The 24,533-nt window shown below is 40.5% G+C and overlaps 1 protein-coding gene across 2 annotated transcripts in view; it reads left to right on the plus strand.

Moving 5' to 3' along the window:
• Positions 1 to 24,533, plus strand: part of KLHL29 (kelch like family member 29) — a 384,113-nt gene that overhangs the window by 222,497 nt on the left and 137,083 nt on the right. For both annotated transcript variants that reach the window (XM_083730231.1, XM_083730232.1), the window contains exons 4-5: positions 8,530 to 8,671; positions 9,463 to 10,005. In XM_083730231.1, the coding sequence (XP_083586357.1) occupies positions 8,530 to 8,671; positions 9,463 to 10,005 (685 nt within the window). The remainder of the gene's footprint in view (positions 1 to 8,529; positions 8,672 to 9,462; positions 10,006 to 24,533) is intronic.

A 24,533-nucleotide genomic window follows, 5' to 3' on the forward strand; every position in this document is an offset into this window, starting at 1 on the left:
TCTAAAAGCCTCACAACTGCTGCATGCATCAAGTAGGTCGTGAGCCTTCGATATGCTAGATACTGTCGCTCAGCTACTTTGTCAAATGGTATCTGCTAAACTTAATGTGCCCTCTTCTACAGCTAGTTGTTAATGAGAAGAGAACTTAACCACAAGCCTGTGTTTGGAGAACATGCTGAGCCACACCCTGCTTTAACTCTATGTGGTGTGGGAGGAGAAATGACCGTGGAGGAGCTAAGCAACTGCAAGGTCCTCCCTGGGATATTGGCATACAAAACAGACCGTTGTATACTGGCTCATCAGTATCCAAATGTTTACAGTGGTACCTCAGGTTAAGTACTTAATTCGTTCCGGAGGTCTGTTCTTAACCTGAAACTGTTCTTAACCTGAAGCACCACTTTAGCTAATGGGGCCTCCTGCTGCTGCTGCGCCGACGGAGCACGATTTCTGCTTTCATCCTGAAGCAAAGTTCTTAACCTGGAGCACTATTTCTAGGTTAGCGGAGTCTGTAACCTGAAGCATATGTAACCTGAAGTGTATGTAACCCAAGGTACCACTGTATTCCTAAATAAGTCTAGGAGTCTAATGAGACATAACTTTGCGGAAACCATGCTGGTTCTGCTTCAGCAGGACTTGTTCTTCTGTATGCTTGGTAATTCTATCTTTAATAATGCTTTCCACCAGTTTTGCTGGAACAGATATAACATGTCTGCAATTTCCCGGATCGTTTTTAGTAAAGTTGTCCAATTGGCCACTTTCTAACCCTCACGTACGGAACCTGAATCGGGGGGCAGGATGTTGTTGATGACTGTGATCATCATAGCTATTTCACCTATTTGGTGTCCCTCAGCTGGTCTCCACTCTGTTTTGTTTCTTGCTGCGTCTCCCCACTAGCCATATATATATCTGGGGCACCTCATTTACTGCTGTTGCTCTCTGCTGTGAGATACTGTTGCTCCCCACCAATTTCAAATATGCAAGGAGCAGGCATGTGTGTTGTAGATGATACCACAATTTAGCGAGACTTACTCCCAGTTAAGGGCGGTTAGGATTGCAGCCTTAATTGTGAACAGAATAGCTTTCTTTTGTAGTTCCTTTTTCATACTACAAAACAAAGCAATGTTATAAGTAGTCCAAAAGACAGCGGAAGTACAAATTACCAGAATGGTAGAGCATGAGATTCTTAATCTCAGGGTTGTGGGTTCATGCCTCACCTTGGGCAAAATATTCCTGCATTGCAGTTGGTTGGACTAGATGACTCTTATGGTCCCTCTATACAGCATGTCCCCTTTTTGACTCTTCTCACATATAGGTAACGGTAAAGAGACCGCTGACCATTAGGTCCAGTCATGACCGACTCTGGGGTTGCATGCTCATCTCGCTCTATAGGCCAAGGGAGCTGGCGTTTGTCCGAAGACAGCTTCCGGGTCATGTGGCCAGCATGACTAAGCCGCTTCTGGCGAACCAGAGCAGCGCACGGAAACGCCGTTTACCTTCCCGCCGGAGTAGTACCTATTTATCTACTTGCACTTTGACGTGCTTTCAAACTGCTAGGTTGGCAGGACCAGGGACCGAGCAACGGGAGCTCACCCCGTTGCGGGGATTCGACCCGCCGACCTTCTGATCGGCAAGTCCTAGGCTCTGTGGTTTAACCCACAACGTCACCTGCGTCCCATCTTCTCACATATATACACACATATATGTACACTCACTTACACACTGTCATGGTTCCATTGTGTGGTGAACATCACCATTCTTATTTTAAGGATCTTAGTTCAGATATTTAGATGCAAAATATAAACAAGAGAGGTGTGCATTCGTCTTTAAGATCCACCAAGAGCTGTTTTGCTTCTGCAGAAGTCTCAGGTTTATTATGTATTCTGAGGCAGATGTAATTGGGTTTCATCCTTCTTCTTCCCCCATCTTTCCTCAATAGTGGCTTCAGTTCTGGAACAGATATTTTGCTCGGTCCAAGATTAAAAAAGAAAGAAAGAAAAAGTGTCAGGGAGCATATTGTAGTTCTGAAACACCTGCCAGATGTCTTCTACCTCCAGGCTGCAACTCCACTCATTCCATCTTCCTGTTTCTTGTGCACGTTTTGAGCATCTCTCTAGAGGCAAGCCATTATCTCTTTCTGTTTCTCTCTCTCTGTCTCACAGGTAGCAACATTTTCTCTCTCTCCCTTCCCGAGAAGCTCAGTTTAAACTGCCACGTCTATCTTTTCAGTAATATCTCTCTGTGTAGTACATCAAGAGTTCTATTTAGAGTACGTGTTTTTTTCAGTAATTTACAAAAGCAATTTAAAATGGTTTCTTAATTTTAGAGCAACAGGCACAGTTTGGTTAAAACTGAGCAAGAAATTCATGTATGGAAGGTCTGTGGTTAAAAAAAACAAACCCTATCATGATTGAATGTGGGAATAGTGGGCAATTAGTTATTCAAAAATTTGCTGTGGTTACTGTTATACGTTATTAGTACATTGATATGTACATATAAGCACGTAACAGTATATAATAGTGCATTTGAAGTATTTTTATTTGCTCCTGTTTTTATTCTGGCTGGCTGCATGCTACATTGCAGATACTAAGCTCGGGTAAATTAAAAATGTTCTCTAGGGTCTCGAGAAAAATTAGACTTGTATGCAAAGGCTATTTTTAATTTCACCAAATTGCTTCTTTTAATCCCAACATCCAGTATATTCCCTACTGAAAGTATATGCCATATCTTAAGGAGAAAAAAATATAAAGTGTATGCTGTACGGAAGTTAGCAGATGGGGTCATAAATGGACAGATATAATTTCACGTGATGAAAAAGGGAAAATAGGTTGTTGTAGTTTTTTTACTGCTGGGGGCTTGTGCAGGGGATGAGTTCGACTTTGAGATTTATAAATTGACTTAACTGCCTCAGAAAGAGGATATAACAGGAACCATCCTTTTCTCGGCTTCCCTTACCCCCCTGCTGCATCCCAGGGAGTATTGTTTCATATTAGCAGGACAGAGAGGGACCGAGCAACGGGAGCTCACCCCGTCGTGGGGATTCGAACCACAGACTTTCTGATTGGCAAGTCCTAGGCTCTGTGGTTTAACCAACAGCGCCACCCGCATCCCATAATGTCCAGTAGCACCTTAGAGACCAAGTTTGTTCTTGCTATAAGCTTTCATGTGCATGCACACTTCTTCAGATACCTCTTTGGGGGACATCTGGTGGGGGGAGCATCTATTTCCTCAAGCTACAGTAACTATAATATGTTGGTTTTTATTGCATATTTAGCTGTTGTTTTCTATTGAATTGTTTTATTGCATGCCATATTAAAATGTGCTAAAATGTGAATTGGTAGATGTGTTAAATTGGTAGATGTGTTTAAAAAAATAAAAATAAAACTAATGTAAGGCAATCAGGATTGCATATTCAGTCATCTGTCATGGATGCTTTGGAATAGATTACCATCAGGGCTTCTTCCAACTCTACATTTCTGTGATTCTATCTTGGTATTGTATTCTTGACAATATAAAAATACTTTGAATAAACAAATATTAACAGGGGCATAACTTGTCAGCTTGGTTGCTATTCCAACACCAAGAAGTAATTATTCTCACCTGCTTGACATAGCTACTGCATTTTTTTAAGTGCCCAAACTGAGCTCCATTTTGGGAGTCGGCAAACCTAGTTTGTCTTCCTTGGTATGTGTATTGCTGTGTCCGTAACCTGGGCAACAACAGGAGGAAACCAGTCAGGCTTCCCCAAAAACATGTCGGGTAGAAATTTTATCTTCCTGTTATGACTAATGATTCCATGTGAGTGCCTGATTCAACTCACTCTTTATTAGCTTTAGGAATCAGCCCATCTTAAAATAAGCTTCCATTGGCTTTTTGTAAACCCGGCCTCTTACACTCTCAGCTTATCCCATATTAATTGATTCATGTCACAAGGGAAAGGTAGACGTCCTTTTCTCAATCTTGAATGGCTTTGAAAATACAGTGGTACCTCTGGATACGAACGGGATCCGTTCCGGAGCCCTGTTTGCATCCAGAAGTGAACACAACCCGCGTCTGCGCGGGTCGCGATCCACTGCTTCTGCACATACGCGTGGCGTCATTTTGACCGTCTGCGCATGCGTGAGCGGCGAAACCCGGAAGTAACGCATTCCGTTACTTCCGGCTCGCCGTGGAGCGCAACTCGAAAGCGCTCAACCTGAAGCAACTTCAACCCGAGATATGACTGTAAGTGGGTCTAGCTGTGTTTCCACCCCACTCCCCCTTTGACACTTATCCTTCCTAGGACATAACTTCCAGGTCCCACTTATTATGATGATGATGATTATACTTTAGCATGTTCAACAATGCAGAAATAATATAACAAGATAAAAAACATATGATTGCTAAGGAGAAAGGGAAATAATAATCGACACATGAGAACAAATACAGTGTCAACATGTCAGTCACAGGTGTTAAGCTACCTATGTTCTGTAAGATAAGACGGCTTTACAGTGATTGGGTTGGGTAGCATTCTGTTGGCCATTTTCCATCAGAGAAAGTAAAGAGGTGCCAATTGCAAAAAGAAGCTGTAGTTTCAAGTTTAGCCATATTTTCTTACTGCTTTAAGTAGATCAGTTTGCTTTTCTATTACAACAGGGGTGACTAACCTCTGGCTTTCCAGATGTTGCTAAACCACCATTCCCTTTATCCCAACCATTTATCGCAGCGGCTGGTGCTGATGGGATTTGGAAACCCAACAGCATCTCAAGGCCACCTCTTCATTAGAAGATGCTACCAGACCTCCATACCATGATGTCAGTGGAGGACTATATTTTTGTACCCCTGTATTAAAATTTCCTATTCCTTTCTGAGATGTGTGTTTTTGTTTAATAGCACACACACACAAGCTTGAGAGCTTGTATTTTCAAGCAAGTAGACATTTCACCTTTCCATTTCCCCCTCTTTGAAATGCACACCTGAGTGAGTGTTTCTAGCAATTTACCTCTTTCATGTGTCCCTCGTTTAATTCAAAAAAAGCATCTGAAACATGAAAGCTAAGTACAGCATAATGCAATTACTTTCTGTGATGTTTGCCGAGTGTTTTATGAAGCCCGTCTCTTTGCGGTGGTCAATGAGCGTAACATAATTGGATCTAAAAAGGGTGCTACTGTGTTCCAATGTGCACATAATGTTCCCTTTTTATAATGTTCAATAATTAAGACCTCTGAAAATACAAAGCAAGCATTTATATAATCAAGACAAGAGATGAGTAACTATTCCAAAATAGCATTTTGTTTAGTAGCAAAAATAAACCAGGGTGTTGTTTTCTTTAAGCTTTAAAATAGGATAAACTGGAACATTACAAATGTTGTTCTTTCTCCCAAGTTGTAGCTCCTGGTACTGAACTCCATTATTGGGTATTATGATTTTATTTTAACTTAGTATGTAGCTTCTTTCTGGTTGAATACATACTAGCTTTGGATCCTAATAGGCTAGATATGTGTATTAAAGTTTACTGAGCCATTAAGACCCAGGATATATGATGCATTCTCTGTAGATGCATGCCTGAAATAAGAGTAAACTTTGGTTCATGCGTAGAATGTCCTTATTTCCTATTTGCCACTCCAGCGAATATCATCTCTGCAGAAATGAGCCCCTGACCAGATCAGAAACCACACACTAATATAGATGTGTTAGGCGTATTTTTGAATAGGAATCCAGCACTTAGTTACATGGTTCTGTGCCTCTTGAAGTTGGTTGGTGTTGTAACTTCAGAAAGCAGACGCACCAATTTGGAAAATGAATTTACACAAACACGCAAAATCCACTTTTAATTATTAGAGTGACATTTTTTCAGATGTGTAAACTGAAGCCAAATTCAGATTGTTGGAGACTTTGAGCTGCATCACTTTCTTATAAAACCTTAAGTTGCTAAATGTGGTGTTCTCATGGTTAAAGGCAGAGGTCTGCAACCTAAGGCCCATGGGCCACAAGCAGCCCACTGGGGCTGTTTAACTGGCCCATAGACCTCCACTGCCTGCTCAGTCGGATCCTGTGCACCGCTCTAAACTGAGGCGGAGCAGAGTGGGGACCACCTTCCGCGACTCTGGCCAGCTTCCCATTGGCTGTAGGAAGCTCCAATGGGAAGCTGTGCATGCCTCCTCCGTGCTGCAAGAAGCGCCGGAAATTAATGTTTGTTTGTTTGTGCCCAAGCCACAAAAACTTTGCCACCTCCTGGTTAAAGGTGTATATTTTGAGAAAGGGAAAGGAAGAGGCAGGGTAAGAAAGAATGAGGGCAAGCAGATGCAGGCTCTTCTGCTGTTCTAGCAGAGAGAAGTTTGCACACTGATTCTGGAGACAGCCAAAGGACACTCATAATGGTCTCATTTGCACATAACGTTCTATCAAACTATGGCTTAGCACAAACATGCTGGCTCCCAGGGTCTTTGCTCCTCCCCAGTCTTCCCAGCTCAGTTTGGTGCTTAATGTGTCATCCAAACCCAAGTTCGTGGTTGATCTAGGGTTGCCGTATTTCAAGAAGTGAAAATCTGGACACAGACAAATTGTTTGAGCTTTTTTTTAATAGGAAAAAACCCATTTTTTTTTTAGGTTTTGGGGGTTATGTTGCCCCCCTCCGGGACATCACTTTCATAGTTTTCCTTAACCATGATATGTAGCCAACAACAAACAAGCTTATGTGTTAAGGAGGAGCTTCACTGTGATTGTGGGCTTGGATGATACACTAAACTAAACCTTGGCTTAGCTGCTACAAAGCATTCACCTAAAAGGAGCAAAGCAATTGGGAGCTTCTCTCTGGGAGCCAGTAGGTTCGCGTGGTCGCAGCAAACCATAGTTCGGCTTATTATTATCATTTGTATATTGTTTATTAATTTATATATTGCTTGTATGCCAAAATTACCTAGACATACCGTATCACATGAACTAGGCCAGTGTCTGCCTTCTGACAGCTTCTGGAGCAAAACCAAGGGAACCAAACCATTCATTCACATAGTTCACTGGTAGCTTTACAAAAAGGACTTGGTTGGTTGGTTTTTCATCTCTGAAAGCCTCCTATTTTTGCCCCCTGGCAAATATACAGGGAAGAGCAGGAAAGCCCAGCAGTTATCATGTTGAACATTTAGTTTTGTGTGATTGTTTATACAGAGCTGTCTTTCTGATTATGCCGCCACTTCATGATTAGTGAACCTTGCCCTTTTCAACACTTTACAGTTTCTTTTAACAGCTTTAGCTTTAAAATATTTCCATTATAAGCACTTTTGCAGCCAACTCCTATATGGTTCTGCATTATTGGTTCAGTTTTAGGGATTGTTGAACATTAAATACTAAGACCTCTTTTGCAGTAATTTGTCGCAATCCACTTTTCAAGAATGTCCAAATGCAATGGGCTTGGGGCTTTGTTCATTTTGGTTTTCATCTTTTGGAATGGAACCAAGCACAACTTGTTTGTCTGAACATATATTCAAGCTTCAAAATGTAATTTAATGGGAAGCATGAAATTAAGGGTTGCATCCAACTAACTTCTGCTCAGAATGGACTTACTGAAATTAATGGTGCTAGTTTAGCCATGTTTATTAAATTCAAAGTTTACTCTGAGCATCACCAGTGTTGGACACAACCTAAATGGCAAAACATAACGTATGATGGCAAAACATGAAGTCCCCAATAAATCAATAATTAGATATGAAGCATACGGACTTCTGTGACAGACCAGTATCAGAAACATTACACCAGCATTGTCAAAATTCTGTAGCGAATTGTAGGCTTACAAGTTGTGGCAAGTGTTTAGATTTTTTTTACTGTTGCTTTAAAGCAATGGTGGTTATGTTGTTTATAAATATTAATCATTCCATAAAATAGAACATTATAATTGTTTTGCCTCTGTGTCCAACTATGGCTAAATGCAATATGAATTTATATATATTTATAAAATATTACAAAAACATGTGAAAAGTTATACAGATGCCATTTATATTAGCCTAAAGGGGATGTAAATATGTACTATTTTTTGGCAAAGGGTGTTTAAGGTGATAACAGAAATCACTGGGTTAAAGCTAACCAAAAGTCCAGAGGTAGCATTACTATCAATTTATGATAGGATGGAAGGTTCACAGGCTATGAAGGACTTGCTCACAAATTTAATGAAAGCTGCACGAATTCTTATAGCTAGGAAGTGGAAGGGCCAAACAGAATAAAAAATGGACGACTGGAAATAAAGAGGTGTGGGATATAGCTATTAATGATAAATTAACATGTGCCATTAAGGTAAGACAGGGAATACGCAGGAGAAATGATTTTTAGGAGATATGGAGGGTGTTTGTAGAATTTGTGCTGTTAAACCATCGCAAGAGGTGTTTAAATTTTGGGAGGTTGAATAGTTGAATAGTTGAATAGTTACAATAGAATGGTCTCGGTGGTGGGGTGCACATTTTTATATTTATTTATGATTTTTTAAAAAAAGTACTGTGATACTGGAAAAAACACCATATATATAATTAGTCTAAATATGCAATGTATTGTCTTGTTCCCTGACAGACGCCTTGCATTTCAAAGACAGAGAATCAGCCACAAGGATTAGCAACCAGCGTCAGGTGGGGACAGACACCCATCAATCAGTCTACCCCCTGGGACACAGACGAACCCCCATCCAAACAGATGAGGGAGACTGAAAACCCAGGTATTCTTTCAGCCTTATTTGTAATTCTGTTGGGTGGGTGGGTGGGTGGAGGGATTGTTCAAGGCAAATTCAATATGCTTTCTCCAATTACCTCTCTAAATAAGACTATATCACAAGTCCTTTTTTCATGCTACAGCTGGCTTTTCTTTCTAGTTGTAAAGACCCCCTCAGGTTACTCCTATGTCAGGGTTAATATAAATGTATTAAGATGCCTGCAAGTTCATTAAAGCATTTTCTTTTCCCTTCTCCATCAGGGTAGAAAACAAGCAAACAAACACAAAAACTCACCACTGCATAATATGTTAAGAACTCCTTTTATGTCCAGAGCCACCTGAAATGATTTCCAGCTTCCAGACACATATCATACAATGTGCAGCTATGCCAGACGCCTAATTACAATCTCTTTGTAGTGGCTGCAACACGGTTATTATACGCGCCAAGTGTTTGTCAGGGAGCCATGAAAACACGTTGGGGAAAGAGGATAATTTTCTTGGAAGCATATACTTAAGCTACACAAAGCTGCAAAGCGCATAACATTGTAAACATTCTGTATTGCTAGCTGATCACTATTTTCAACATTTGCACTCTCCTGCCATGTCGTAGTCCTTCCAGGCACTTGCCAGTTTGGAGTGGTTCCAGATCCGTCTCCCCACCACCATTTCCTTTGGGCTTGCAGGAGGGACAGGCTCAGCAGGGGAAATTGAATACTAGCAGCATTGTACAGAGAGAGAGAGAGTATTGGGCCTTCCTTTTCCAAAAATTGTTCTTATTGCTAGCTTTCCTTTTTCCAGGTACAGCTCCATGGGTTACAACAGTTGCAGCAGGTAGCCAGCCAACTCTTATCACTCATTCTTATGGGATGACTCAACCTCCGACCTTCAGCCCAGCCGTGAACGTCCAAGCCCCTGTCATTGGAGTTACACCCTCACTCCCTCCTCACGTTACCCCCCAGCTTCCATTAATGCCAGCTCATTACCAACTTCAGCAGCAGCCTTCACAGCCTCTGAGTAACATGGTTGTGAACCTGCAAAGCCAGCCTCTGTACACTAACAGCCAGCCCATTACAATGTCTTCTATGACTGGGGTTGGTCAGGTGACTCACCCGGGCCACAGTGCAGTAGGGAATGGTCATATGACTTGTCCTATCCTGCCTCCACCACCACCTGCTTTGCCTTCAGCTGCCCTACCTAATAGCGTTCCGGCTACCAATGGGCAGGCTGCTCCTCAGCTTCCTCCTAACCAGACGGGCAGTCAGGACAGCACAAATGGCGTGCAGATGCTACGGACGGTTGGTGTGGGAAAGTACGAGTTTACGGATCCTTGGCATCCAAAAGGTAAGTTAGCCCAGAATTCCTCATGCTTTCCATGCTTTGTACTTTGCACTCTGGGATAGAACATGTGTTTGACCAAACTGCGGGAGGCAGTGGAAGACAGGAGTGCCTGGCGTGCTCTGGTCCATGGGGTCACGAAGAGTCGGACACGACTAAATGACTAAACAACAACTTTGGGGTTATGTGTACTTTGGAGACGTAATGTGTCAACAATGTTCAAGTTCTGCCAAAAACCCTACATAAGAGGTGGCCTTGCCAGTTAGAGTGCTCACAGTGCTGATGTTCCTCTGCCAGTATTCCAGCACCGGTTTCCTGTCTTGTGTTCTGTGGCAGCTTTTCATAAAGATGACAAACTCCTTCCTCTGAGAAGTCGGGGGAAGCTATGCACTGGTTTCAGCACTGATTGACATTTTGTAGGGTACCTCAAACAAGCAAAGATACACATCTCAAAGTGCATGAGACAGCTGTCACTCGTTGCCTTAGAGTCCCCCTCCCCTCTCGTGAGGAACACTTATGTAAAAACCACCCCATTGTCTTTTCTAGGTTAAGTTGTGGCTTTTGAATCAGTTATATGACACTTGATAATTTCCTCCTATTCAGCGTGGTGTGTGGGTGTGGGTGTGTATGGACTGGGCTAACATTCTACTTGGCTCTGGACACTGGGTAAGGTTAGCCAACCCAACAAGAGCCTCTAAGGTGGTACATCAGAGTGTGTTGATTGAAATTGACCTGTGATCTGGTACTAACTCTCCAAGAGACTATCAGGCCAGGAGCAGTAGTTATTTGATCCAAAGAACCAAATGCATCTGATCCATGTTGGGAAATTAGGATGGCAGGAAATCTGCACTAGAAAATCCCATAGGGGTTCTGCATGCTTCCGCTAAACACACATCTATTTCCCTCATATCGACTTCACAGCCCACCCCTCAAATCTGCCCCAGGGACAAAAAAAAAAATTGAGAGAATTATGTGGATTGTTGTGTAGTGCTGTTCATATATACCTTGCTGACAGTCCACTATGTGAACATTAAGTGTGACATTGCATGTTAAGTTTCTTTTAGTTTACAGTATTCCCTTGTTATGTTCTCTGGGCAACTCTGAATCTGATAAGAACACAGCGGCTCTCCCTGACCATGTCGTTGAAAATGCATTTGCTTTCTGAGGGAAGGTTGGGCTTGTGGGATGATGCTACATTATTTAAAACAAAAAAACAGAGCAGCTCACATCACCTGTTACATACAGCCATATCCGCAGGGACAAAGCATGACTGTATCTCACGCTAGGTTGAGATTACCCCCTGGAAGGTAACAAGCGAAGAGGTGCTTTGACTTGCATTGCTTCTGTGAATTCTAGGACATCTCTTTAAAACTGCTGCAGAAATCAGATGCAACCGTGTTATGTTTGGAAATTCATTCTTCCTCCCAGCACTAGAGTGCTGATTTAATTTAATCTTTGTGTGCTCTGTTTTATTTTTCAAATTAACCTGTCTCTCCTTAACAAGTATTTAGTGTTCCCCATATGAAACTGAAATAGAACGGAGCTTAAGAAAAATCTCTTAAGTCAGTATAGAAGACCACAAAGGCTCCATTAAGTCTGCTAAGCTAATTGTACACATGAACAGTGCCCATGTTTAATTTATATATTAAAATCTTTCGTGTAGCTTGATACCAAAGAAACTTCATTACTATTAAATACCTTTCATTTGCATATGAGGAAATTCATTCCAATTGTCCAGCTTTTAAGAACAGTTGCTTCACACCCTGATTTCTTAAAGCAAAGTACTTGAGTATTTTCAGGTTTTTACTTCTTAAAAAATATGAGATGAAGTGACTTTGAAGGATCTTTGCTATCCATATATTTATTATTTCCAAGAAAATTAAGTTCATACCTTATTCCCTTCCTCAGTAAAAAAATGTTAAATATAACACCATATATTTAAAATGTTAAAGAGATTTCACAATCCAAAATTTAAAGAAAATATTGAATATTTTGGCAGGGTGCCTCATTTTGATTCTAGAGTTTTTAATTTATTTATTACTGGTTGACCAGAAAAAGCAGCTTGGAGCAACCTCCAAGTGTTGAAATCTTTCCTAGAGATAAATAATTTGCCCATCCATTTTTTTAAAAGTTGAGGGTTTGTCATCATGATTCCCATTGTGGTTTTACCATAAATATCTGTAGGCATCTGTAGGCCCAAAGTTATGGTCTAAAGGAACATGAGGCTATCCTCTTTCTGAAGCCAAGCAAATCAGGGTTTGTATAGTGCCCAAAAGGTGCACCTCCCCAGAAACCACATGTACTTTGTCTTGAGTTCAAATGTAGAGATTAAAGCAGGTATTAGTTTTAACTGATGACAGCTGTCAATGAATTAGCTCTACAGTTTTGCATAAATTGTAAGGTGGGCAGCTGTTTTCCTGTGAGTTAGATTTTACTATCTTCTTATTTATCAGATTAATTTGCTCAATGATAAAGAGAGATAGTGAAGCATCTATATATGATTTATTATGTAGGTTGATGGGTGCGTGTGTGTAAATCAGGGTTTACCAATCTTGGGTCTCCAGCTGTTGTTGGACTACAATTCCCATCATCCATGACCACTAATCCTGCTAGCTAGGGATGATGGGAGTTGTAGTCCAACAACAACTGGAGACTCGAGGCTGGGAAACCCTGGTGTAAATAAACATATATACACCCAGAGAGGGAGAGAAATTCTCATTCTTTAAAAGCTTCATTTAGACACTATAATTGTGATTGTCAGGTTTAATGTGGAACAAGCGGATATAAAATCTACTTAAATAGAGGAAAACCTCAGTCCAGCAAGGCAGAAGACTATAAGCTCTTGTCATGTTTAGCATGAGATATCCCTCATATAAACCATCTCAAGTTCATAAGAAGAGTGGTTTGATTTCTCTCTCAGGGGCTTTGTGTCTTTAAAGCCTGGCTAATTTCGGAGTTGTGTGTGACAGACAGCTTTCTCTCAGATAGGGAGATTGGAAGCACAGCGACGCAATGTCAAAATGGTTCAAACGTGCAGGGAGAGCTCCTTCACTATCAGTTTTTGAAACGAGCTTTTCTGCCTCATTTTGGTTGAACCTTGGCCAGTGTTGCAAGGAAGTTCTGCTGCAGATGTGCTTTGAGATCCTTTTCATTACATTCCCATCATTATTCCTCCCACCACACAGACACGCGCTAGCCCCATTTTTGTTTCTGCTTGACAATCCGCCTGGTATGGAGTAATTACTTCACAATTCCCTAAATGAAAAGAACACATCTTGCCAGTCAAAATAAGGGATACTGATGTTTTTATACATCATTAGTGAACTGATTTAAAATTTCACATTTTGTTTTCCCTAATTATGTTTCATTTGGCTGAGCTGTATTCCTGCAGGGTCTGCACTAGAAATGCACTTACTCAAATGTTTCTTCTTAATAGCCTGTTTCTGCTTTACAAGTAAACAAATACATGGCAAAAGCAACCCAATATATAAAGGTTATGTGGAAGATATTCCATTTGCAATAGGTCAATGGTCTTTTTTGACATACAGCTTGAAATTAAGTCAAGTCCATTTAATATTATTTAAATTGTAGTAACAGTTACATTGTATTTTGTTATACTTTACGGAACCTATCTTTCAGTCTTTATTCCTTTCTTTTCATTGAACCATGTGCCAAATGAAGATTTAATTGGTCTCTTACAGCTGCTGGTGATGCTGGTATTGAGGAGAGAAATGTTGAGAAATTTTAAATGATTTTTTTTTTAAATGCTGTGAATATGTTGAAGATTAGCCTGTTTGCAAACATTGGGCAACTGGTACTTTGTCAATTACTGCAAAGAATTGTATTGCAAAAATATGCAATTTTTAATTAAATTAAAAATAATGCTGTTCTATATTAAATGCTTGATAGCTCTTTCCAAGCATTATATATATATATATATATATATATATATATATGGCAAGTTCCATCATTATGAGATGCTATATATACAATAAGGGTAGATTCACCTATTTGGTGCTTTTACCCCTGAGTGGAAATGATTTGACAGTCTACCTTCTACCATGCAGTTAAGCCCAGTTTTATAGCAGTTCTCTGCCACTACTTGAAATCTAGGGAAGATAAGAGATGATAGCACTGGGATTAATAGCATGATTAGAGAGTGTAGATGACTACATCCCCACACCATTTCAGATGCTATATCGACAGCTTTTAAGTGATTAGCTTGTGTCTCCATTATAAGTGTCATTGACATCCATACTAGAGTGCATTTCAGATAAAATTGCACGTTTAATTCCCACTGAAAATTAGGGTAGATGGATGGTTTAATTCTTCTTTTTAATCAGCAGGATAATGTCAAATATATTTATATATTTCAGATGGCATGTTTATGAGAATCCTGAGGAAATGGTGCAAGTTACATTAATTTAATAATCAAATGCTACGATGTTGATAGAATGTATGTACATCTTTTAAGAGTCGTTTTTAATCAGGCTGGGCAATTACAGAATATCTGGATTCCTGCCCGTCAGTGAAAGCTTTCCATTGTTTTAGAGCCACAGACTGCTGGAAAACTGGAAAGAACATTCAAAACATAATGTGTGGTTCACTCAGTTTTAATAGCAAATCATACTTTCAGTATTTTCACTCATTAAAAGAGACTTTATTATGGTTAGATTTGGTCTAGCTCCGCCAGTCCGCTATATAAGGTCTTGGTTAATCAGAGCAATTCGTGGAAATCAAGTGACCACTTAACTTTGGCAAAGTAACTCCTAAATTTGTTTTATGTAACCAGCTCCACAGAACACGTAAAGAACTTCCTTGAAACCCAAAAGCAAAAACTGGCAGGTTTTGGGTCTGAAAGAAAATGTGTGCTGGATGCCGAAAACAACAGAAAACAGCTCCTTATGTTTCATTTTACTGGGTGTTTCTAGTGTTAGCTACCACCTCCTTTTCATCCTTCTCAAGGTCTTATTTGTTTAATTAATAGATTTTTACACCATGCACTGGGCTTCAAGCACTCACTTCTCAAAAGAAAATTAAACTCTGCAGTGGCCTGAATCAGTCCCTGGTTATAGGAAAGAGGGAAAGAAACAGCAATGGGCTGTTGGAATATGGTAATATGAAATAATCTGCACCACATTACTCTACATTCCTATGTGTATTTATTTACTGGGTATTTCATAAAATTTGTGCACCGCTTGATTGTAAAAACAAAAACCCTCAAAGCAGTTTACAAAGCATAAAACAGTAAAATCAACCCAAATACGAAAGTTAAAATTCTAAAATACAGATTAAAAATTTTACCTGGATTTTCTAAGCATCTGGGTAGGGTTGTCTAAATTGCAATGTTTTTAGTAGGCGCCAAAAAGAATACAGTGAAGGCGACTTCTTTATCTCAATAGGTAAAGGGACCCCTGACCATTAGGTCCAGTCATGACCGAATCTGGGGTTGCGGCACTCATCTCGCTTTATTGGCTGAGGGAGTCGGCGTTTGTCTGCAGACAGTTTTTCTGGGTCATGTGGCCAGCATGACTAAGCCGCTTCTGGCGAACCAGAGCAGCGCATGGAAACACCGTTTACCTTGCCGCTGGAGCGGTACCTATTTATCTACTTGCACTTTGACGTGCTTTTGAACTGCTAGGTGGGCAGGAGCAGGGACCGAGCAACGGGAGCTCACCCCGTCGCGGGGATTCGAACCGCCAACCTTCTGATCGGCAAGTCCTAGGCTCCGTGGTTTAACCCACAGCGCCACCCGCATCCATATCTCAATAGGTAGGGATTCTCAAAGTGTGGGTGCTGCCACACTAAGCAACTGAGTTCTTAAAAATGTGGAACAGACATTATGTGGCACCTCTAGTAGTTACAGTTCTGCCAGATGACTTGCAGTTGGGTGGTGCCTTGATTGTGTCACATTGTTTCCTTAAAAACAAAAACCAGTTAGAGTTCGACAGCATCTGGAAGGCCGCAGGTTCACCACCCCTTCTGCAAAGAAAATGGCTCAGCCAAGAAGATGCTAAGCTTGGTCACAAGGAGATCAGAGATTATGCCACTCCACTGCTTCCTTCAAAATGCACACAGGCCATTTCCTGTACACATAAACTCACCTTTTGGGAGTGTTGCACAGTTCACTCCTAGGCACTAAGCATGCCTCAGACAAATCACTTAAGACTTGTGTTTTGCTGTCAAAGCTTCTTCTTCATTGAACAAACCTATACTCTTGTTACCTACAAATTAGCCTTGAGAGGGACTGCATGTGCAGATTTTTGTCCGACATTCTGAGTTGAAGAACTAAGACATTATCAATGCTTTGTAATACCTCCAAGAATTACATGTTGGACCATTTCAGCAGCGTCAGTGGTTCAGAATATTTGCTTGTTAAATAAGCATGGGGTATATGCATATAGAACTCAGCATGCCAGGCCCATCATGTCTCAGATGTTTTGAGACTACAATTCCCGTAATCCCTGATCACTGGCCCTGCTAGCCAGGGATGATGGGAGTTGTAGGCCAAAAAAACATCTGGAGGGCCGAGGTTGAGGAAGCCTGCTATAGCCCTTTAATTCCTTTTAGAGGTGAGTGGGTACCGGGCGTATACATTGTTTCGAATGCTGAGACATATGCATGCCCACCTGTGTTTCTGTATAAACCAGATTTAATTATTCCACGGTCTACTCTTGAGGCAGCTTGGTTTCCTCTTCCTCAGTACTTGTGTTATGTTATCCATTCTCCCCTTGGTGAAGAGCCATTCACTACATAAACAAGATTACATTTCAAGTCATGTCTGTGAACTGCTCCGTGTGTAGAAAAGGTAAGTTAAGAGAGAGATTTGATAAAACTTGGTTGATGGATTATTATATGAAATTCATCAGATGCATTACTGGGAAATTAGAAGTTGTTGACTGCAGGCCTTTCCTTTCTGTTACATAATTGGTCTTGGGAGGATGCATATTTTTAGTTTTGTAAAAATAGATGATATTGTTCCTCTCCAGTAATTATTTTGCCCTTGGAAAGGAAAAAGAAAAAGTAAAAGATTCCAACTGCTGCTGCTTTTCTAAATAAAGTGAATATGGAAGTACTAGCAGATACATCAGCAATGACCATAATGCTAGCTTCTTGATTTCTTACTTCCATATATAAACACTAAACTGAAATTCTATTTTTTTTACTCCTTGCTCTCATCATAGTGGGACATATTTTTACAGTACTAAGATCTGCAGTTGCACAACCCTTATCAATGTCAATAGAACTTTATTTTTATGTTACAGTTTTATAAACTGCTTCGCAGCCCAAGTTATCAGAGTGGTGTCCAATAAGATAAAATGAGGTAAAATACAAAATAGATTATTTTTTTTATAAAAAAAGAGAAATCATTGCTACTATTATACAATTAGTATTCCATAAAGCGACTGAGCCACACTTCAGGGAAAGACTTCTCAAACAAAAATGTATTCAGTACCCACTAATAAATAATAATAATAAAATATCACTGTATTAGTGTGTTGCTAAGGATGATGGCATTTCCACACAAGCATAGCAGCATAGGACAGATTTATACATTTTATAAAAGCGTAACTGAACTCTGCAGCACTTGACAAAAGGCCATTTAGTTTTTGGTACAGAATCATTATTTTACTTTCCTCTATAGGCTGTCTTTTTGACATACCATGGATAGCAAGAAGAAGTGAACTCTTAGCATTATCCATCAAAGGTTTCTTTAATTCACTTTCACAATGATGAAGTGGCACAGAAGATGCCTCTTGACTTTAAGGATTAAGACAGTTCTGCGTTTCATCAAAACCAGGAAATCATTTAACCATCCCCCCCCTCCAGTCCAAGCACTTGGAATTAAAGAGCAGGAATGGGTGGGGAGCAGAATCTGAGGTCAATTCATATAAAAGAAGCCTTTTAAGTGTATTTTAATTTCTAACAAATCTTGTTAATTTGTGAGGAAACCAACTTCTCTCTTTTAATATTCTTCAAGAAATTTATAAGAAGGGGTGTCATTTGCTACCTGTTTACAATATGCAGACCTGAGGCATAACCTCATGCAGCAACTGTATCTTTTTGTGTATTAAGAGCTTTGCTTAAACTGTGGAACTCATGGCCACTGGGATAAATGTCACAGTGTTAGAACAAATGGCCTCTCTAACAGGTAATGTATAAATAAAGAAAGATAATAATTCTACTTCAGGAACAAGCTACCTAGTGTACCTCTAATTGCTTTGTTCTGGGATGTATATACATTATGTGTCGATTCAGTGTAGCGTTAGGGTTATAATTCCGCCAATCTCTCCCTCCCCCTTCTGCCCCCATGCACTATTCTAGGGGTACTCCCCACCTTTCATCGTGAATTCTGGGGAGGTAGGGGATAAGCAGATGAAGGAGAAATGGGGTAAGCCTCGTTGTTCTAGTCGGAGTCCTTTCTGGCCCATTATCCAGGTGGTGAACTTCCAGTGTCATTTGGATAGCATCTGTGGAAATGGACACTAGGTTTGAGCCCCTATGACAACCCTTCTGTTGTTAGAGCACTGGAAATTATTGAACTAAATATTCATTTCACCATAGTGGGGGGAAGATGGTGGGCATCTGAATGTCCATTGGCACACTTGGGGAATTTCCTCTCAGTGCAGAGACCAGATTTGTAGAGTAGATTTTCCCCAGGACCAAAACGGGAAGAAAGGGTTAAAATGTGAGGAAGGTGACCCACAGTACTCTCTATTTTACATCCCTAAACTGGTTTGGGCATTCAGGACTCAAAACTCAAGATGAATTCACATTCCTAGACATATCACAGTGGGTATCCTGTGAAGAGAGTGCTTGAATACTGTAGCCAGAATAGCACCCTCTGGATATTATAAGACAATTCTCATCATCTGATTGAAAGAGGTGGATTTGCTTATGTGGAGAAGGGATGTTTAAAAGGGAAACATCAAATGCCACATACTAAATAATACTATAGAAGAAACATCAGCGTGCTGAAGGGTTTTGTACTTTGGCTGTCCTTTGAAAGATGGGCCCTGGGAGGCAGGAAGGGGAGGAAGATATATTACCCTCTCCAGAGGGCATGCTTAATGCTCCCATGTCGAGTTATCAAGTGACTCTTGTGTCACTAGCCTAAAAAGAACGCCCTTTTCCAAGGCGTGATATCTTAATAATTTTCCTTTTCCTAAAGTGTGAGCAGAATCCACAGTCACTTCCCTTCACTGTTACAAAACAGTGGGTGGAGTCATAAAGATGGCCAAAAGCATTTAAATCATTCCTGATCTTAATCTTTTAAATGTTCCCTAAGACTGTCAGGGAGCATCATCAGCACAGAATGCAGATGCTGATGAGAAAGTCTACTTACATCTCCATCTACTTTCTCTCTCGCTGAATGATCAAACCAAAGGAGATCTCTGTGCCTCTAGAGCCCTAGTGACCAAGGAGCCACCAGAGGGAGGTGTCACAAGGAAGGGCGTGTCACAAGGACCTCCGCAACCTAGCAACCACCAGCACTCAACTGACACTACTCTCAACTGACACTACTCTCAACTGACACTACTAAATTGCTAAGTTTTAATCCACATTCAGCTTTTTACAAATATGTAAAATGAAACGGGCAACTCTCCCACCACAAACACACACCTCTTGCTTGTAGGTTCTTCATCTTTCAAGTAGACTCAGACCAGACATCCCTCCAAATAGAGGACTATTCTCTGTAAAGTAGAGAGCCATGTGTTACTTCTGTCGGGGAAGGAAGGAGCAAGATTCCTGCAGCTGGTGTTTCTCTGGCCAGTGCTATAAATCCTCTGAGAGAATTTATGCCTCACCAACCTCAGGTCTGCCCTCGGGCAACTCACACCTGCCTGCCTTCTTACTGCCAGCTTCCTTCCTCAGTCTTTATGTTGCCCTTTATAACTCAACAGGAAGGAGGATGGGGACAAAATAGTTGGCTCTGCCTGGCTCTGGCCACAGCTACTGTTGATCTCCCTGCCCTCCACTTTGCCAGTTTCCATGGGAAAAAGCCACCTCTGAGCAGAACCGTGAAGGGTAAAATCATTTTACGTATGCCGGGACATCACAGGGGTGACCAGTTAGTTCCAGGCACATGTAATGGCAGCCCAGTTTGGAAATGAGTCAAATTGTGATCTTCTGAGTAGATATGTTTAGGATCAGGTTGTAAGGGGACAAGTGTAAAGACTACAGAAGGACAGTTGAGAAAAGAAGAATGATAAAGTTTGGCGTGGCATGAGTAAGGAGGAAGTTGAAAGAGGTCAGGCTTAACGGCTGGCTGATGCAAACAAGCATGGGGGAAAGAGTCGCTGTATTTAATCCTGAGGCACAGTTAAAAGCTCCTTAATGTGCTCAAATTGGCATGGAGTGAGAAAAATGGGGCATAGATCATCTCCGTCCAGGAATAAAATAGGAGCTGATTCCTGAAATTGCAGGTCATACAGCAAGGTTGTTTTAAAATGAATGGATTAACTGCAAGTAGATTTCAAAGACAGGCAGGTATAGTGCAGCCTAAGAAAAGGAAGAAAAACGAACCCGGTAACTGCAAATATATTATTAACTTCGGAAAAAATCATGTAAGAGCTTAGAGGAACAAATATTGAATGGGAAAAGGGCATGGAAAAAGACTGCAAATGGGAGATAATAGATGATAGCAAATGAAGATTGTTCCAGACTAATCTGATGTGATTAGAAATAATTGTGCAACATAAATTTCATAACGCCGCCCCCCCCAATTTCCTAAAATCTTATTGGTGAAGATACTTTACATCACCAGTTGAGTCACATGAAAAGGGTTTGCAGATAATTGTCCATGTGGAAACCAAGATTAAAAAATAATAATTCTGCACAGTAGCGTTTTAGATCTGAGTGGTCTTTATCCAACATGTGCCAATCTGGGTTTAAACGTTACAGCCTTTACATAAAGCATGACCACAGAAACTCCCCCCCCCCCCCGGCTTCCACATTTCAGGCTGGGTGGATTAAAACTTTTGGACCAGCCCTTGGGAGATTTACCGATTTAGGTCTAACTAATCTCGTGACCAGCTATAGGTTTGAGAAGGCCCATAGGGAGTTCCTTCTGTCTGGACCGGTCCTACTTGGCAGCAGGATGAAGCTTCTGGTGGCATTTTAAGTTGGGGTAGATGATGGCAATAATTGATCTCTGAGCACTGCAACTGGACTCCTTAAAAGTGTTGGCTCTCGTAGGTGGGATGCCATTTGGACTTTTGTTTCCAGCATCGAAATGCCTTTGTCCATGTGAGGGCTTGTCTTGCAACGCATCAGTGCGATTCTTTTTTCTTACATTTTACATTGGTCCAGTTCATTGTGGGGAAGAACCACCGTGGTGGCTTTTCTCATTAAACCGTGTTCTTCATAATAGTCTCTGGGATAATTTGGAGGTGTTATTTCCCTTTGATTCAGAAATTAGAAGCACTAATGAATGGCCAGCATGGAAGGCACTAATGAATGACTAGCAATGTTTCTATAAACATTTGGAAGTACTTTAAAAGATTTCCTTGGTCCTAATGTTCATTGAAGTCATTTGCTTTAATGACTATAGGAGAAGCAGAGACCTGCTTGCACAAGGATCAGATTTCAATACAAGGCGTGCACTGTTAGCTGTTCTCCTCAATTAGAAAGATATCCCTATTTTGAGCATATGGGTCTCATGTTTTTAAAATGCATGGCTCTGCTGAACTCAAGACCATCCTGGAGATTTTTTGTGTGTATGATTATGCAGTTTGAGAAATTCTGAACTTTGAAATGTGTAATTTCTGTTCCACTGCCAAGTTAATTCCTGCCCGTGTGGCAGATTGATTTAGTAAGCTGTTTACATCACTGGAGTGAATGATCTTTTTAAAAGTCAATTTTGTTCTCATTTGGGTTCTACTGGTTTTTGGACCAACTCCCAAGGGTTATGAGAAGCCATTAATGGAAAAGAATTAGTGAAGAGACAGTTCTTCCCACTCACTGAAAGAACAAAATTGAGGGGAGCCAGGGAACCAAACTCACATGAATGTAATTCCCAATTTCAATCTTCTTTGTATTATGGGTCATTACCTGTTAATTGACTAAATAGCAGTTCTCTATGAATGAAAAGTTTTGTTTAGCTTTTATAATGAAGACAGATGATATAATTAGTATCATTTCTGTTTTGGAAATAATGAAAGCATTGCATCTGTGAGATGCTGCTTCCAGCCTCCATAATATGAAAAAATAACTCTTCCCTTAAAAAAAAACCAAAAACTAGCCACATGCATATTGTATGTGTTTAATTAAAGTAAGAATAGCCTGAAAGTGGTAATGACAGATTCTTAGTAGTTTCTTCATTTTCCTTTCTCTCAAGCAGTCGTTTTCAAAATTCTGCCTTCAGGGACCAAGTCGTCATGGAGGCTGAGGAACATCTCTGAACACCTACTGTGGAATCTTGCATGTTGTAGAAGGCTTTGGTATATGTTGTGGGTCTCCACCCCATGTGAACAGAATATACAACCATTCTCCTGTGCACAGGGCCTGCCTGAGGCATTTTGGCACCTGAGGCAACTTTAAAAATTGTGCCCCAAGAACCGTAGATTGTTAAGGGTCCTACACACCCAGACCAACAGAAGGAAGAGTTGTGCCTGCTTCTTAGAGCAAAGCCTTTGGCATAAACTGCATTGCTGCTGTATATAGTGCTTCTCTCACTCAATATACAGTGGTACCTTGGGTTAAGTACTTAATTCGTTCCGGAGGTCCGTTCTTAACCTGAAACTGTTCTTAACCTGAAGCAAAGTTCAGGTTTGGGGCCTCCTGCCGCCATGCTGCCATAGCCCGATTTCTGTTCTTATCCTGAAGCAAAGTTCTTAACCTGAAACACTATTTCAGGGTTAGTGGAGTATGTAACCTGAAGCGTATGTAACCTGAAGCGTATGTAACCCGAGGTACCACTGTACAGTTCAAAACAATATGCAGTTCAAGAATGGGAAAGGAAGTGGTGCTAGGGCCCCTTAGAATGCTTCAGTTGAAATCAAAGACTGGAACTGAGGGAAGTCGGGGTTGGGGGTGGGTGGGTTCTGCGGTGGGAGGGAAGGGGAAGGAGGAAAAATGGGAGGGAAATAAGGATGGTATGTTTCTGGATAATAGGTTTTGTTTTAATTTTGAATAAAAAGTTATTTAAAAAAAGGAAAACCTCCTTCTGGAATACAGAAGGCCCTGTGTTTTCTAACAAACAGAATAGCAGTGTAGTAGATATCGGGAGTAGGCAGTATGTGGGCATGGTATTGCATTATAACTTTTTTACAATGCGCTTAAAGACATTTTGAGAAAAATAATTGTTTTATTCAGCTGCTGCTATAACACATTTCTCACCAAAATTGGGAGCTGCTGATGTGAGATGTTCTAATTTAAAACAAACAGAATTTCTTTACTTTGGAAAGTAGCTGTTGCAACAGACCCAGACTTTCCTACTCTAATTGCAGAATAACTTTGGATTCTTATAAAAACGTTAGGAAATATAATACAGTTAATGAGGCTCTTCTTATAACAAAATGAAGATAATCAAGGAAAGAAATTATATATTATAGGTTAATGAGCACCAATAATACATGTTTATCCATATGTATTCTGGAATTCTACATATTTTTTTGCAAATATATATTTATCTGCAGGTGGGGAAGAACATGAATATCTCATGTCTAAGTTTGTCAAATCCAAAGGGAAATTATTTTGCTTTTTGCCTTCAGCTCCTAGCAACTTAGGAAAAGATTAATGTTACAGGCGGAAACATTATGGAACACCTAAATTAGATGCTGCCTTCTTAATGGTTGCAGTCTTGTGTAATGAAGCTCCACTTAAACCCAGTAGAGACTTGTGTGCACGTAAGTGCACAAAGGATTATGGTTACTGTTTTGAATTTAGTATTTTTCTGTGATAGCATATGCCTTATCTGATGGGTCAAGCCCTACCTGCGTTGGTTGTTCCTTTTTAGTTTTTAGTGTGTGATAATTCTGATTGAGGTGAGCAGTTTATACCATGTTAATGAGTTATTAACATCTTCCGATGGATGAACTTCAGGTGGCAACCATCACTCAGAGGAGATAAAAACAACCAGATTATTTCATGTTGGTGTCAGTCGTACGTGACTATGCCTTTTCCCACCCACCCTCTCCTGAAGTGACTTTTCTTTTTTTTCCTTTTTTTAAATAACTTTTTATTCAAAATTAAAACAAAACCTATTATCCAGAAACATACCATCCTTATTTCCCTCCCATTTTTCCTCCTTCCCCTTCCCTCCCCCCGCAGAACCCACCCACCCCCAACCCCGACTTCCCTCAGTTCCAGTCTTTGATTTCTCTAAAAATGCTGTTTTCTGCATGTTACACAGTTGTATAGATCCTCAAACTATTTAGCTGATTATTATCAATAAAAAGTTTGCGAATGTTTATTCAAAACCAGTCCAGTTCGCTTTGTTGTATCTTCAAATACTTTGTAAAGGGTTCCCATTCATCCTTAAAGTCACAGTTATCCTTGTCCCGTATCTTGTATGTCAGTTTTGCCAGTTC

The sequence above is a fragment of the Podarcis gaigeae genome (assembly GCF_964106915.1).
Source record: "Podarcis gaigeae genome assembly, chromosome: 3".
NCBI classification, from domain to species: domain Eukaryota; kingdom Metazoa; phylum Chordata; class Lepidosauria; order Squamata; family Lacertidae; genus Podarcis; species Podarcis gaigeae.